The 15,336-nt window shown below is 43.1% G+C and overlaps 1 protein-coding gene across 1 annotated transcript in view; it reads right to left on the bottom strand.

Moving 5' to 3' along the window:
• LOC135084079 (rho GTPase-activating protein 190) overlaps positions 1–15,336 on the bottom strand; it is a 65,544-nt gene that overhangs the window by 15,945 nt on the left and 34,263 nt on the right. Inside the window, exons 42-44 of the mRNA XM_063978821.1 lie at positions 3,264–3,448; positions 756–921; positions 145–263 (exon numbers count right to left, since the gene is read on the bottom strand). Of these exons, the coding sequence (XP_063834891.1) occupies positions 145–263; positions 756–921; positions 3,264–3,448 (470 nt within the window). The remainder of the gene's footprint in view (positions 1–144; positions 264–755; positions 922–3,263; positions 3,449–15,336) is intronic.

Below are 15,336 nucleotides of genomic sequence, written 5' to 3'. Positions count from 1 at the left end.
AATACATGTCAATATCGCACTTTCCCGAGAAACTTTGTTCCTTTAATTTGTAACCAGTTAGTTCACATTTCGCTCGCCTCCTCAAATTCCTCCCGTTTTATTGGAAACTAGACCTTAATCTGAGTGCAATAGAGATTAATTTACCTTTCAAAAACCCTCTGTTCTTGTTGTTCATAGTGTCCGAGTATTCTGAGTCGATGTCTGCGCGAGAGTCGGGACCGATCAGCAAGTCCAGCGAGTTGGTTAGCTTGTGATCCATCCTGCTTGAAAGATAAGTAATATGAGTAAATTAAGTGGGTAATAATGACGTAGAAATTGCAGAAAAATTAGACCAAGTGTCACATATTTGATCAAAACTGTAACAATTTGTGAAATATTAAAAAAAAAGTGTGTTTTGTACTGTTAGCAAGAAATAAATCTTATGTGCATAAGTCTGGAATAAAACGCGTCTGGAGTAATGCATCACAACTTGACTGTAACTCAAGCGAGGCATGGCGGATATCATCTTCATCAATAGCTATCATTCAATACATCGTTACTTGAATCACACATTTTATTATAATGTTATACAGTCGATAGCACATCAGACTATATTTCTGACACTAATTTAAAAAATAATTTAAAAAAGAAAGATTCCCAGCCAAGCAAAAAACGTACTAATGATCTGTGTGATGAGAGTGATTCTTGTTTTACTTGACACTGGCTGCAAACGGCACCGTAAGAAAAGAAAAATATCAGTCAAGCAACAAACGTACTTATGGTCAGTATGATAAGAGTGGTTCCTGGGCGGCGGCGCTGGGCGGGCGGCGGCGACATCAGGCAAGTTATGGGCGTGTTTCTGTGGTTGCTCCATTCGGAAAGCTCGTTCGATCTCGCCTTTACGCTCCCATACTTCTTTGAAGAATGGCGTGTAGAATGCCGCTGTGGGTAAAATAAATAACGTCACTGTTTATACACTTAAATGTGAACATAAATTGTTGTCTCAGAAATTAAAATAAAGATTATTTATGTAAGATTTGAAAACAAAAAAAAACATTGTGGTTGACGGTTAAAAAGATTTGTCTTTCTCTGCAATAATACCGTACTAGAGCTACTAGTACTAGTGCTGCTAAAGCCTGGTTCGTGAGCACGTAGAATCCCGTCCAATGAGACCTAAGCTACCCATCCCTACCGCTCGTGCGAAATTATGTTGCTGTCGCGCTCGCACACTCACTGCGGGCGCGCGTCGCACAGTCGCGACAGCAACATAATTACGTGCGAGCGATAGGGATGGGTAGCTTAGGGTTATTGTACGGGATTCTACGTGCTCACGGACCAGGCTTTAGCAGCATACTGGTATTCACACTATTGTTCTCGTTTCTTGGATTAGTGGTAAAGATCCACCTCCTTTCGAAACCACGCTACTCTGTTCACTTAGCAGTGCTGCCAGTACTCACGCTTGTTTTCGACGCTAAGGGTTTAGTACAGAAGAAAGGCTCTTGTCACTGCAATCATTTGTTACTAAAGCCCGGTCGCCGAGCACGTAGAATTTCGTCCAATGACGCCTAGCTACCCATCCTTATCGCTCGCGCGTAATTATGTTGCTGTCGCGACTGTGCGACGGGCGCCCGCAGTGAGGTCAGCAATATAATAACGCGCGAGCGATAAAGATGGGTAGCTTGGGGTCATTGGACGAATTTCTACTTGCTCAGAGACCGGGCTTTAGTAGTGTAGTAGCAACTAGCCCACTAGTAGCATTAGTGGGACTAGTAGTAGCAACAGTGGGACTAGTGGCACGCGCGTAATTATATTGCTGTCGCAACTGTGCGACGGGCGCCCGCAGTGAGTGTGCAAGCGCGACAGCAATATAATTACGCGCTAAGGATGGGTAGCTTGGGGTTATTGGACGAAATACTACGTGATCGGCGACCAGACTATACTACTCACACTTGTTCTCCGCGCTCGAGGTGTAAGTTGTGAAGTGTGCAGCGAGACGGTCGGCGGTCGCGTTGCCGTCGGTGATGAGCGCATGTCCGACGTCGGTCCCGAAGGCGCTGCTAGTGCCACTAGTCCAGTGGGACTAGACTAGTAACTAGTGAGTTACTCCAGTACTCACACTTATTCTCCGCGCTCGATGTGTAAGTTTTAAAGTGTGCAGCGAGGCGGTCGGCGGTCGCTGCTGTACTCACACTTATCTTGTTCTATCCCGAGGAAGGCGCTGCTAGCGCCACTAGTCCCACTAGTTACTCTAACACTAAAAGGCGCTGCTAGTGCCACTAGTCCCGCTAGTTACTCCAGTACTCACACTTGTTCTCCGCGCTCGAGGTGTAAGTTGTGAAGTGTGCAGCGAGACGGTCGGCGGTCGCGTTGCCGTCGGTGATGAGCGCATGACCAACGTCGGTCCCGAAGGCGCTGCTAGTACCACTAGTCCCGCTAGTTGCTCTAGTATTAGAAGGCGTTGCTAGTGCCACTAGTCTCGCTAGTTACTCTAAAACTAGAAGGCGCTGCTAGTGCCACTAGTCCCACTAGTTGCTGCAGTACTCACACTTGTTCTCTGCGCTAGAGGTACAGGTGATGAAGACTCGCTTTTATCTTTTGCTGCAATAATTTGGTACTAGTACCACTAATGCTACTAGTCCCACTAGTTGCTACTACACTACTAAAGCCCTATGGGTAGCTTGGGGTCATTGGACGAAATTCTACGTGCTCGGCGACCAAACTATACTAATCACACTTGTTCTCCGCGCTCGAGGTGTAAGTTGTGAAGTGTGCAGCGAGACGGTCGGCGGTCGCGTTGCCGTCGGTGATGAGCGCATGTCCGACGTCGGTCCCGAAGGCGCTGCTAGTGCCACTAGTCCCACTGTTGCTACTAGTCCCACTGGTTGCTACTACACTACTAAAGTCCGGTCTCCGAGCACCTAGAATTTTGTCCAATGACCCCAAGCTACCCATCCTTATCGCTCGCGCGTAATTATGGCGCCCGTCGCACAGTCGCGACAGTAATATTACGCGCGAGCGATAAGAATGGGCAGCTTGGGGTCATTGGACGAAATTCTACGTGCTCGGCGACCGGACTATAGTGCCACTAGTCGCTGCAGTACTCACACTTATTCTCCGCGCTCGAGGTGTAAGTTGTAAAGTGTGCAGCGAGGCGATCGGCGGTCGCGTTGCCGTCGGTGATGAGTGCATGCCCGACGTCGGTCCCGAAGGCGCTGCCACTAGTCCCACTAGTACTAGAAGGCGCTGCTAGTGCCACTAGTCCCGCTAGTTACTCCAATACTCACACTTGTTCTCCGCGCTCGAGGTGTAAGTTGTAAAGTGTGCAGCCAGGCGGTCGGCGGTCGCGTTGCCGTCGGTGATGAGTGCATGCCCGACGTCGGTTCCGAAGAAAGCACTGGCTGCGGAGCCGCCGCCGTCGGTCACCGCCACCATTTGGATGGGTAGGTTCGGAATGTTCATTGAGAATGCACTGGAAATGAAGTTGACGTTGATTTTTGGGGAAAAACAAGCAAGACAATGCTCACGTGACATTGGCAAACGTGGAAACACAATAGCCATAGAGGAGAAGAAGAAGCAAGAGAATAATGTAGCACTTTTCGTTCAATATCAAATATTTAGTGGTTTATTGCAAAACTATAAAATAATGATTGGGTCATTCCATAAAAATCTGTATATTTTCGACGTCATTTTGTCCTAAACTTTTTTAAGATGCTTTTGAATACTTTATTAATGTAAATTATAGTTTATTTATTAATTATGTTATGTCTAAAAGGGCCAGTCACTTTATGCTTTATTTTAGAAGAAATGATAATTTTCAATTTTTTCATACTACATTACTCCTATATGACTTTTAATAAAGTATAAAACTTACAACCTTAATATTTATAGATAAGTTAATATACTTAATGTGGTTGTTTTGTTATTATCACTATATAAAAAACGTCATTCCCTAACTAGTAATTTAGTCCCTAAAGCCGTTTAAAGCTTGGGCCTGACGGTCTAGGGACTGACGATTTGGAGTAAAACTTAACACAAATGCAGATTAACTTTATATTATAAGACTAGCTTTGGTCGCCCGCTACGCGGGCTACAAAAGCTAGATCTGCGATGCTGGCCGCTCCGGGCTTCGCCCTACGCGGCGCTCGGCCTGCGGCCTCGCATTCGGAGCTCGGCCTTCGGCCTCGCAAAAATTACACGGAGCTGGTTATTGTTTGTCACTGTGCTCTTTTGCTTTTTTGACGCAACACAAGTAAATCTATGCCGACTGTCGGGATTTGAACCATCGCTCGGCCTTCGGCCTCGCCTCTCTGTCTGTCACTGGACTCTAGTCCTTTTTTGACGCATAAAAATTAATCTATGACAATTCTCGGGCTTGAACTATCGCTCGGCCTTCGGCCTCGCCATTTTCTACGTTAGCTAAGCCCCCCTGCATACAATTTGTATGGAGAATTTAGTTCCTTTAGGAAATCGGGTGAACGCTTGGCGGCCTCGCAAAAATTACACGGGGCTAGTTTTTGTTTGTCGCGGTGCACTTGTGCTTTTTTGACGCAACACAAGTAAATCTATGGCGACTGTCGGGATTTGAACCATCGCTCGGCCTTCGGCCTCGCCTTTCTGTCTGTCACTGGACTCTAGTCCTTTTTTGACGCATTAATAAATAGTAAAAAAAACTAAAACCCAACTACGTCAAAAAACGACGCTGAAAAAGTATAAAACAAGATTTTCAGAATACAAAACTTAACAAAGTTGCTAATGTAGTTGCATAGTAATTTTCATGTTTGGAAAACCGCAGTCACACGTTGCTAAAGTGCTACGGTAGGTAGGTATATGTAACGTGTGACTACGCCTTTCCAAACATGAAAATTACTATGCAACTACATTAGCAACTTTGTTAAGTTTTGTATTCTGAAAATCTTGTTTTATACTTTTTCAGCGTCGTTTTTTGACGTAGTTGGGTTTTAGTTTTTTTTACTATTTATTATTTGTACTATTTTGGTGATAAAGTGTATCTGTGGCGCATAATATTGACAAAAGTTAAATTGATGAACTAATAAGTAGCAAAGAAGCTATGAACGAAAAGATGTGAATTATATGCAATTAGCCCATGAATACAGGCAAAGTCACGAGCAAATGCTAGTAATATATATATATTTATAATGTACAAGTAAAGCGCTTTCAAATGATACCAAACACGGCATATTTATCTTAACTTTATTTTTTTACTCTGTATGTTTTGTCCGTTAGAGGGCGCCACATTAGATTTTGTGAAACCCCATATAGCCTATAACCAGCGGACAATTAAGACGCTTCTAATGATATGTCACTTGTCGAATTCTGATAAGTGGTTTAGAAGTTACGAGGGTACACATGAACATACATACATACATACATACATACATACATACATACATAGCCTGTCAAAATCATAACCCTCCTTTTGCTTTGCCGTAGTCGGGTAAAAATAAATCTATGGCGACTCTTGGGCTTTAAACTATCGCTCGGCCTTCGGCCTCGCCTTTTTCTACGTTGGCTAAGCCCCCCTGCATACAATTTGTATGGAGAATTTAGTTCCTTTAGGAAAACGGGTGAACGCTTGGCGGCCATCTTGGATTTCCAAAATTTTGCATTTTTGCCTTAATCTGGACCATTTTCCGCGCCGAACCCCATTTTTACTTTTTTTCTATCTTCACCCAGTCCCGTGAAACAATTCCTTGAAACCACCCATGCCCTAAAACTTTGAGTTCCCCTAACTCCCAGTGTTGCCAGGTGATCGAGATAAAAATAGTCAAATGTCATTAGTTTGACCTATTTGCAGGAGGCGTCATCCAAATTTCTGACCGAAAGTCGTTATTTCCATTTTTTACATTTTTGGACCAAATCTCTCAAAGTATGGCAACACTGGAAATTTTCGTTTTTCCAAGCGATACTCCTTAACAAACTACGTAATCGCTCCATACTACTCGACTTTCCCAAATGTTGCCAACTACCCGAGAAACGCATTTGAAAAATCAGAAAACTGAAACTTTTTACAAAATGGCCGCCCGCTCAGCCGCCATCTTGAATTTCTGACATTTCGGATTTTTCCCATAGTCTGGGTCGTATAACCGACCAAACCCCATTTTTGTATTTTTTCTGCCATATCTCCTTCTGTCCGTCCTTAACTTTAAAGACACCCATGTCGAAAAAAATACTTTTCCCCGTAGCTCCCAGTGTTGCCAGGTGATCGAGATGAAAATGGTCAAATGTCATTTGCACGACCCCTTTGCAGGAGGCGTCATCCAAATTTTTGACCGGAAGTCGTTATTTCTACTTTCGACATTTTTGGACCAAATCTCCCAAAGTGTGGCAACACTGGAGAAATTTCATCACCCAAGCGAAACCTCTCGACAGGACACACAACCGCCTCATACAACTCGACTTTCCAAAATGTTGCCAACTACTCGAAAAATGAATTCCAAAATTTCGAAATTTTCAACTTTTTACAAAATGGCCGCCCACGCCGCCGCCATCTTGATTTTTTGACATTTCGGATTTTTCCCATAATCTGGGTCGTATATCCAACCAAACGTCATTTTTATTTTTTTTCTGCCATAATTCTTTCTGTCTGTCACTAACTTTAAAGTCACCCATGTCGCAAAAAAAACTTTTCCCCATAACTTTCAGTGTTGCCAGACTTTTTTCATAAAAATGGTGAAATGTCATTCGGGTCCCCAAATGTCACCAGACTGCATACCAAGTTTTTGGAATTTCTGGAAATTTCCATTTTCTACTATCCGGGGCCGTGGTGGAAAATTTTCTTCCAAAATGGTAGTTTTTTCCGATTCATGGCAACACTCGAATAACAGACCAACAATCGCCCGGAACATTGTACCCCACTCCGGTGTCGCCATCTACCGGAAAATTGCTGTCAAAATTTAGAAATTTTTTGATCGCAACAAAATGGCCGACGGCTCAGCCGCCATCTTGTTTTTTGATAATCTGTGAATGGGGCTCTGAAGCAGACTATACACCGCCTTAATAACTAAAAGAAATTTTCAAAAACAATTGCGCATCTCGGAGTGACACCTCCCTAAAAACACCTCGAAATCGCATTTTCAATCCAAGATGGCGGCGCGGCCATTTTGTTTTTCCATTTTTTTCTCACATTTTTTAACACACCTTGGCAACCCTAATAAACTCCCAAAAAGGAAAAAATTCAGGATGAAAAACAAAAAAGTTGGTGTCTCAAAAAATGCCGCCATTTTGTTTTTTGGTTCAAAAAATATACTAAAGCTGGCAGTCAAAAAATCTAGTTTAAAACAAACACCAACAATTTTACCCCTCTCCCCTCTAAATACCCTAAAAATACCCCTGATCAGTCAGTGAGTCAGTGAGTGGTAATCGAGCTTTATATAATATAGACTAGCTTTGGTCGCCCGCTACGCGGGCTACAAAAGCTAGATCTGCGATGCTGGCCGCTCCGGGCTTCGCCCTACGCGGCGCTCGGCCTGCGGCCTCGCATTCGGAGCTCGGCCTTCGGCCTCGCAAAAATTACAGGAGGCGTTTATTGTCTGTCGCGGTGCTCTTGTGCTTTTTTGACGCATTAAAAATAAATCTATGGCGTCTCACAGGCCTTAAACTATCGCTCGGCCTTCGGCCTCGCCTTTTTCTACGTTAGCTAAGACCCCCTGCATACAATTTGTATGGAGAATTTAGTCCCTTTAGGAAAACGGGTGAACGCTTGGCGGCCATCTTGGATTTCCAAAATTTTGCATTTTTGCCTTAATCTGGACCATTTTCCGCGCCGAACCCCATTTTTACTTTTTTTCTAACTTAACCCAATCCCGTAAAACAATTCCTTAAAACCACCCATGTCCCAAAATTTTGAGTTTCCGTAACTCCCAGTGTTGCCAGGTCATCGAGCTAAAAATGGTCAAATGTCATTAGTTTGACCTATTTGCAGGAGGCGTCATCCAAATTTCTGACCGGAAGTCGTTATTTCCATTTTTTACATTTTTTGACCAAAACTCTTAAAGTATGGCAACACTGGAAATTTTTGTTTTCCCAAACGATACTCCTTGACAAACTACGTAATCGCCCCATACAACCCGACTTTCCCAGATGTTGCCAACTGCCCGAAAAATGCATTTGAAAAATCAGAAATCTGAAACTTTTTACAAAATGGCCGCCTGCTCAGCCGCCATCTTGATTTTCTGACATTTCGGATTTTTCTCATAGTCTGGGTCGTATAACCGACCAAACCCCATTTTTGGATTTTTTCTGCCATATCTCCTTCTGTCCGTCCTTAACTTTAAAGACACCCATGTCGAAAAAAATACTTTTCCCCGTAGCTCCCAGTGTTGCCAGGTGATGGAGATGAAAATGGTCAAATGTCATTTGCACGACCCCTTTGCAGGAGGCGTCATCCAAATTTTTGACCGGAAGTCGTTATTTCTACTTTCGACATTTTTGGACCAAATCTCCCAAAGTGTGGCAACACTGGAGAAATTTTTTCACCCAAGCAAAACCTCTCGACAGGACACACAACCGCCTCATACAACTCGACTTTCCAAAGTGTTGCCAAATACTCGAAAAATGAATTCCAAAATTTCGAAATTTTCAACTTTTTACAAAATGGCCGCCCACGCCGCCGCCATCTTGATTTTTTGACATTTCGGATTTTTCCCATAATCTGGGTCGTATATCCGACCAAATGTCATTTTTATTTTTTTTCTGCCATAATTCTTTCTGTCTGTCACTAACTTTAAAGACACCCATGTCGCAAAAAAATCTTTTCCCCATAACTTTCAGTGTTGCCAGACTTTTTTCATAAAAATGCTGAAATGTCATTCGGGTCCCCAAATGTCACCAGACTGCATTCCAAGTTTATGGAATTTTTGGAAATTTCCATTTTCTACTATCCGGGGCCGTGGTGGAAAATTTTCTTCCAAAATGGTAGTTTTTTCCGGTTCATGGCAACACTCGAATAACAGACCAACAATCGCCCGGAACATTGTACCCCACTCCGGTGTCGCCATCTACCGGAAAGTTGCTACCAAAGTTTGGGAAATTTTTGATCGCAACAAAATGGCCGACGGCTCAGCCGCCATCTTGTTTTTTGATAATCTGTGAATAAGACTCTAAAGAAGACTATACATGTCACAAACACCCAAAAGAAATTTTCAAAAACAATTGCGCATCTCGGAGTGACACCTCCCTAAAAACACCTCGAAATCGCATTTTCAATCCAAGATGGCGGCGCGGCCATTTTGTTTTTCCATTTTTTTCTCACATTTTTTAGCACACCTTGGCAACCCCAACAAACCACCAAAAAGGAAAAAATTCAGGACCAAAAACAAAAAAGTTGATGTTTCAAAAAATGCCGCCATTTTGTTTTTTGGTTCAAAAAATCTAAAAAACCTGGGTGTCAAAAAATCTAGTAAAAAACAAACAGTAACAATTTTACCCCTCTCCCCTCTAAATACCCCAAAAATACCCCTGATCAGTCAGTGAGTGAGTGAGTCAGTGGTAATCGAGCTTTATATAATATAGACTAGCTTTGGTCGCCCGCTACGCGGGCTACAAAAGCTAGATCTGCGATGCTGGCCGCTCCGGGCTTCGCCCTACGCGGCGCTCGGCCTGCGGCCTCGCATTCGGAGCTCGGCCTTCGGCCTCGCAAAAATTACACGGGGCGTTTATCGTTCGTCGCAAGGCTCTTTTGCTTTTTTGACGCAACACAAGTAAATCTATGGCGACTGTCGGGATTTGAACCATCGCTCGGCCTTCGGCCTCGCCTTTCTGTCTGTCACTGGGCTCTAGTCCTTTTTTGACGCATTAAAAATAAATCTATGGCGACTCACAGGCTTATAACTATCGCTCGGCCTTCGGCCTCGCCTTTTTCTACGTTAGCTAAGCCCCCCTGCATACAGTTTGTATGGAGAATTTAGTCTCTTTATGAAAACGGGTGAACGCTTGGCGGCCATCTTGGATTTCCAAAATTTTGCATTTTTCCCTTAATCTGGACGATTTTCCGCGCCGAACCCTATTTTTCATTTTTTTCTATCCTCACCCAGTCTCGTGAAACAATTCCTTAAAACCACCCAAGTCCCAAAACTTTGAGTTCCCCTAACTCCCAGTGTTGCCAGGTGATCGAGATAAAAATAGTCAAATGTCATTAGTTTGACCTATTTGCAGGAGGCGTCATCCAAATTTTTGACCGGAAGTCGTTATTTCCATTTTTTACATTTTTGGACCAAAACTCTCAAAGTATGGCAACACTGGAAATTTTGGTTTTCCCATACGATACTCCTTGACAAACTACATAATCGCCCCATACAACTCGACTTTCCCAAATGTTGCCAACTGCCCGAAAAATGCATTGGAAAAATCAGAAAACTGAAACTTTTTACAAAATGGCCGCTCACTCGGTCGCCATCTTGATTTTCTGACATTTCGGATTTTTCCCATAGTCTGGATCGTATAACCGACCAAACCACATTTTTGGATTTTTTCTGCCATATCTCCTTCTGTCCGTCCTTAACTTTAAAGACACCCATGTCGAAAAAAATACTTTTCCCCGTAGCTCCCAGTGTTGCCAGGTGATCGAGATGAAAATGGTCAAATGTCATTTGCACGACCCCTTTGCAGGAGGCGTCATCCAAATTTTTGACCGGAAGTCGTTATTTCTACTTTCGACATTTTTGGACCAAATCTCCCAAAGCATGGCAACACTGGAGAAATTTCTTCACCCAAGCAAAATCTCTCAACAAGACACACAACCGCCTCATACAACTCGACTTTCCAAAGTGTTGCCAACTACTCGAAAAATGCATTCCAAAATTTCGAAATTTTCAACTTTTTACAAAATGGCCGCCCACGCCGCCGCCATATTGATTTTCTGACATTTCGGATTTTTCCCATAATCTGGGTCGTATATCCAACCAAACGTCATTTTTATTTTTTTTCTGCCACGACTCCTTCTGTCTGTCACTAACTTTAAAGTCACCCATGTCGTAAAAAAAACTTTTCCCCATAACTTTCAGTGTTGCCAGACTTTTTTGATAAAAATGGTGAAATGTCATTCGGGTCCCCAAACGTCACCAAACTGCATACCACGTTTTTGGAATTTTTGGAAATTTCCATTTTCTACTATCCGGGGCCGTGGTGGAAAATTTTCTTCCAAAATGGTAGTTTTTTCCGATTCATGGCAACACTCGAATAACAGACCAACAATCGCCCGGAACATTGTACCCCACTCCGGTGTCGCCATCTGCCGGAAAATTGCTACCAAAGTTTGGGAATTTTTTGATCGCAACAAAATGGCCGACGGCTCAGCCGCCATCTTGTTTTTTGATAATCTGTAAATGTGGCCTTGAAGCAGACTATATAAGTCACAAAAACTCAAAAGAATTTTTCAAAAAAAATGGCGCATCTCGGAGTGACACCTCCCTAAACACACCCCTGAAATGGCGTTTTCAATCCAAGATGGCGGCGCGGCCATTTTGTTTTTCCATTTTTTTCTCACATTTTTGAACACACCTTGGCAACCCTAATAAACTCCCAAAAAGGAAAAAATTCAGGATGAAAAACAAAAAAGTTGGAGTTTCAAAAAGTGCCGCCATTTTGTTTTTTGGTTCAAAAAATCTAGTAAAGCTGGCAGTCGAAAAATCTAGTTTAAAACAAACACCAAAAATTTTACCCCTCTCCCCTCTAAATACCCCAAAAATACCCCTGATCAGTCAGTGAGTGAGTGAGTCAGTGGTAATCGAGCTTTATATAATATAGACTAGCTTTGGTCGCCCGCTACGCGGGCTACAAAAGCTAGATCTGCGATGCTGGCCGCTCCGGGCTTCGCCCTACGCGGCGCTCGGCCTGCGGCCTCGCATTCGGAGCTCGGCCTTCGGCCTCGCAAAAATTACAGGGGGCGTTTATTGTCTGTCGCGGTGCTCTTGTGCTTTTTTGACGCAACACAAGTAAATCTATGGCGACTGTCGGGATTTGAACCATCGCTCGGCCTTCGGCCTCGCCTTTCTGTCTGTCACTGGGCTCTAGTCCTTTTTTGACGCATTAAAAATAATTCTATGGCGACTCACAGGCTTTAAACTATCGCTCGGCCTTCGGCCTCGCCTTTTTCTACGTTAACCAAGCCCCCCTGCATACAATTTGTATGGAGAATTTAGTCCCTTTAGGAAAACGGGTGAACGCTTGGCGGCCATCTTGGATTTCCAAAATTTTGCATTTTTGCCTTAATCTGGACCATTTTCCGCGCCGAACCCCATTTTTACTTTTTTTCTAACTTAACCCAATCCCGTAAAACAATTCCTTAAAACCACCCATGTCCCAAAATTTTGAGTTTCCGTAACTCCCAGTGTTGCCAGGTCATCGAGCTAGAAATGGTCAAATGTCATTAGTTTGACCTATTTGCAGGAGGCGTCATCCAAAGTTTTGACCGAAAGTCGTTATTTCCTTTTTTTACATTTTTTGACCAAAACTCTTAAAGTATGGCAACACTGGGAATCATTGTTTTTCCAAACGATACTCCTTGACGAACTACATAATCGCCACATACAACCCGACTTTCCCAAATGTTGCCAACTACCCGAAAAACGCATTTGAAAAATCGAAAATCTGAAACTTTTTACAAAATGGCCGCCAACTCAGCCGCCATCTTGATTTTCTGACATTTCGGATTTTTCCCATAATCTGGGTCGTATAACCGACTAAACCTCATTTTTGGATTTTCTCTGCCAGAACTCCTTCTATCCGTCCTTAACTTTAAAGACACCCATGTCGAAAAAAATACTTTTCCCCGTAGCTCCCAGTGTTGCCAGGTGATCGAGATGAAAATGGTCAAATGTCATTTGCACGGCCCCTTTGCAGGAGGCGTCATCGAAATTTTTGACCGGAAGTCGTTATTTCTACTTTCGACATTTTTGGACCAAATCTCCCAAAGTGTGGCAACACTGGGGAAATTTCTTCACCCAAGCGAAACCTCTCGACAGGACACACAACCGCCTCATACAACTCGACTTTGAAAAATGTTGCCAACTACTCGAAAAATGGATTCCAAAATTTCGAAATTTTCAACTTTTTACAAAATGGCCGCCCACGCCGCCGCCATCTTGATTTTCTGACATTACGGATTTTTCCCATAATCTGGGTCGTATATCCGACCAAACGTCATTTTTATTTTTTTTCTGCCATGACTCCTTCTGTCTGTCCTTAACTTTAAAGTCACCCATGTCGCAAAAAAAACTTTTCCCCATAACTTTCAGTGTTGCCAGACTTTTTTGATAAAAATGGTGAAATGTCATTCGGGTCCCCAAACGTCACCAAACTGCATACCAAGTTTCTGGAATTTCTGGAAATTTCCATTTTCTACTATCCGGGGCCGTGGTGGAAAATTTTCTTCCAAAATGGTAGTTTTTTCGGATTCATGGCAACACTCGAATAACAGACCAACAATCGCCCGGAACATTGTACCCCACTCCGGTGTCGCCATCTGCCGGAAAATTGCTACCAAAGTTTGGGAATTTTTTGATCGCAACAAAATGGCCGACGGCTCAGCCGCCATCTTGTTTTTTGATAATCTGTGAATGTATCTCTTAAGAAGACTATACATGTCACAAATACTCAAAAGAAATTTTCAAAAACAATTGCGCATCTCGGAGTGACACCTCCCTAAAAACACCTCGAAATCGCATTTTCAATCCAAGATGGCGGCGCGGCCATTTTGTTTTTCCGTTTTTTTCCCACATTTTTGAACACACCTTGGCAACCCCAACAAACCACCAAAAAAGAAAAAATTCAGGACCAGAGACAAAAAAGTTGATGTCTCAAAAAATGCCGCCATTTTGTTTTTTGGTTCAAAAAATCTAAAAAACCTGGGTGTTGAAAAATCTAATTTAAAACAAACACCAACAATTTTACCCCCCTCCCCTTTAAACCCCCCAAAAATACCCCTGATCAGTGAGTCAGTGAGTCAGTGAGTGGTAATCGAGCTTTATATAATATAGATGCTTTATACGATGTGCCGAAAATATTCGAAAAACCACACGTAAATACTATTAAATTATATACAATTTCCTATTGTAATCAATAAAGCTACTCAACTAGGGACTGACGAAGTGCCTGGATGAAAACATGTTTCCGCAACAACAGGCACGTTTGCACTAATTCAAAAAACGGCTGCCGCAAAGCCAGTATGGTCTGAGGATGACTTCGTATCGTACTTTAAACTCAACTAAATGTCATTCACTCTAAATACATATTGAAGTGCAAAATTATAAAACCAGTGCGTGGCGAGGGAATGACGCTAAAAGCTGTGGACTCTTTTTCAAGTACAGAAAATCAAATTATTGTTTATTGAAACCGCAAAATATTAATAGAATTTGGTGCAATATACATTTAAATAGATTATTCGTTAATTAAAACAAAGGATCAAATTGATGTTTCTATAAATATGGGTTCCAAAACACAAACTTTTGGAGTACGGACATGTCTAGGGAATGATGTTTTGGGTCATCGAAAAGGAATTTAAGATGTTTTAAAAATAGTTTTTAAAAAATTAAATGGGTGATGAATAAAACACATTGCGAGCTGTTATTTAACAAATTTGGAATAAAATATTAACAAATATTTCATGTGAAATGTGGCGCGGACTAAGAGTTGACATATTTTTGTGGAATGACCCGATTAGAGATGGGCCGACTAGTCGGGAAAGCCGATGTATGGCACATTGACAGTTTCAGAATGGGAAATATGTCAAAATGACAAGTTTATTCTGAGATATTAATATTTACTCTTGTTTAGTCAAATCTACCCTAAGGCCGCAGCCTCGAACTTAGCGGGCAGCGGGGCGGCGGCGGCGGCGCGGGAGCGGCAGGATCTTATGCGTAAAATCAAATAGACCGGTTCTCGAAAACAGCGGCGCGGCAGCGGGGCGGCAGCGGGCAACGAGCGGGCAGCGGCGAGGGAGCGGGCAACGAGCGGGCAGCGCACTCCTTCTTTTGCCCACAATAAATCGAGCGTTAGGAATAAATTTGAATCGAAATAAAATTGTCGCCGTTGTTCAGACATTTCGTTTGCGAATAAAAACAAATATCTCGACAACACAACCCCGAACACAACACTTCGCCGCTAAAGCGCCGCGCGAGCTGCCCGCTGGTTTCGAGAACGGGTCTGCGTTGCCCGCCCCGCTCCAGCGCCGCCGCCGCTCCCGCCCCGCTGCCCGCTAAGTTCGAGGCTGAGGCCTAAGAAATCTAGATATTAATCTTCCGACTAGTAGGTATTAGAATAATCGGCATTGCCGATTAGTCGGCAATTTGAAAACCGATTAGTCGGCTAGTCGGTTAGTCGGCAAAGACCATAGTCGGTCCA

This window comes from Ostrinia nubilalis, chromosome 25 (assembly GCF_963855985.1).
Source record: "Ostrinia nubilalis chromosome 25, ilOstNubi1.1, whole genome shotgun sequence".
Lineage (NCBI taxonomy): Eukaryota > Metazoa > Arthropoda > Insecta > Lepidoptera > Crambidae > Ostrinia > Ostrinia nubilalis.
Note: the sequence above shows the minus strand (reverse complement) of the source record. Positions and strands in the feature narration are given on the sequence as shown.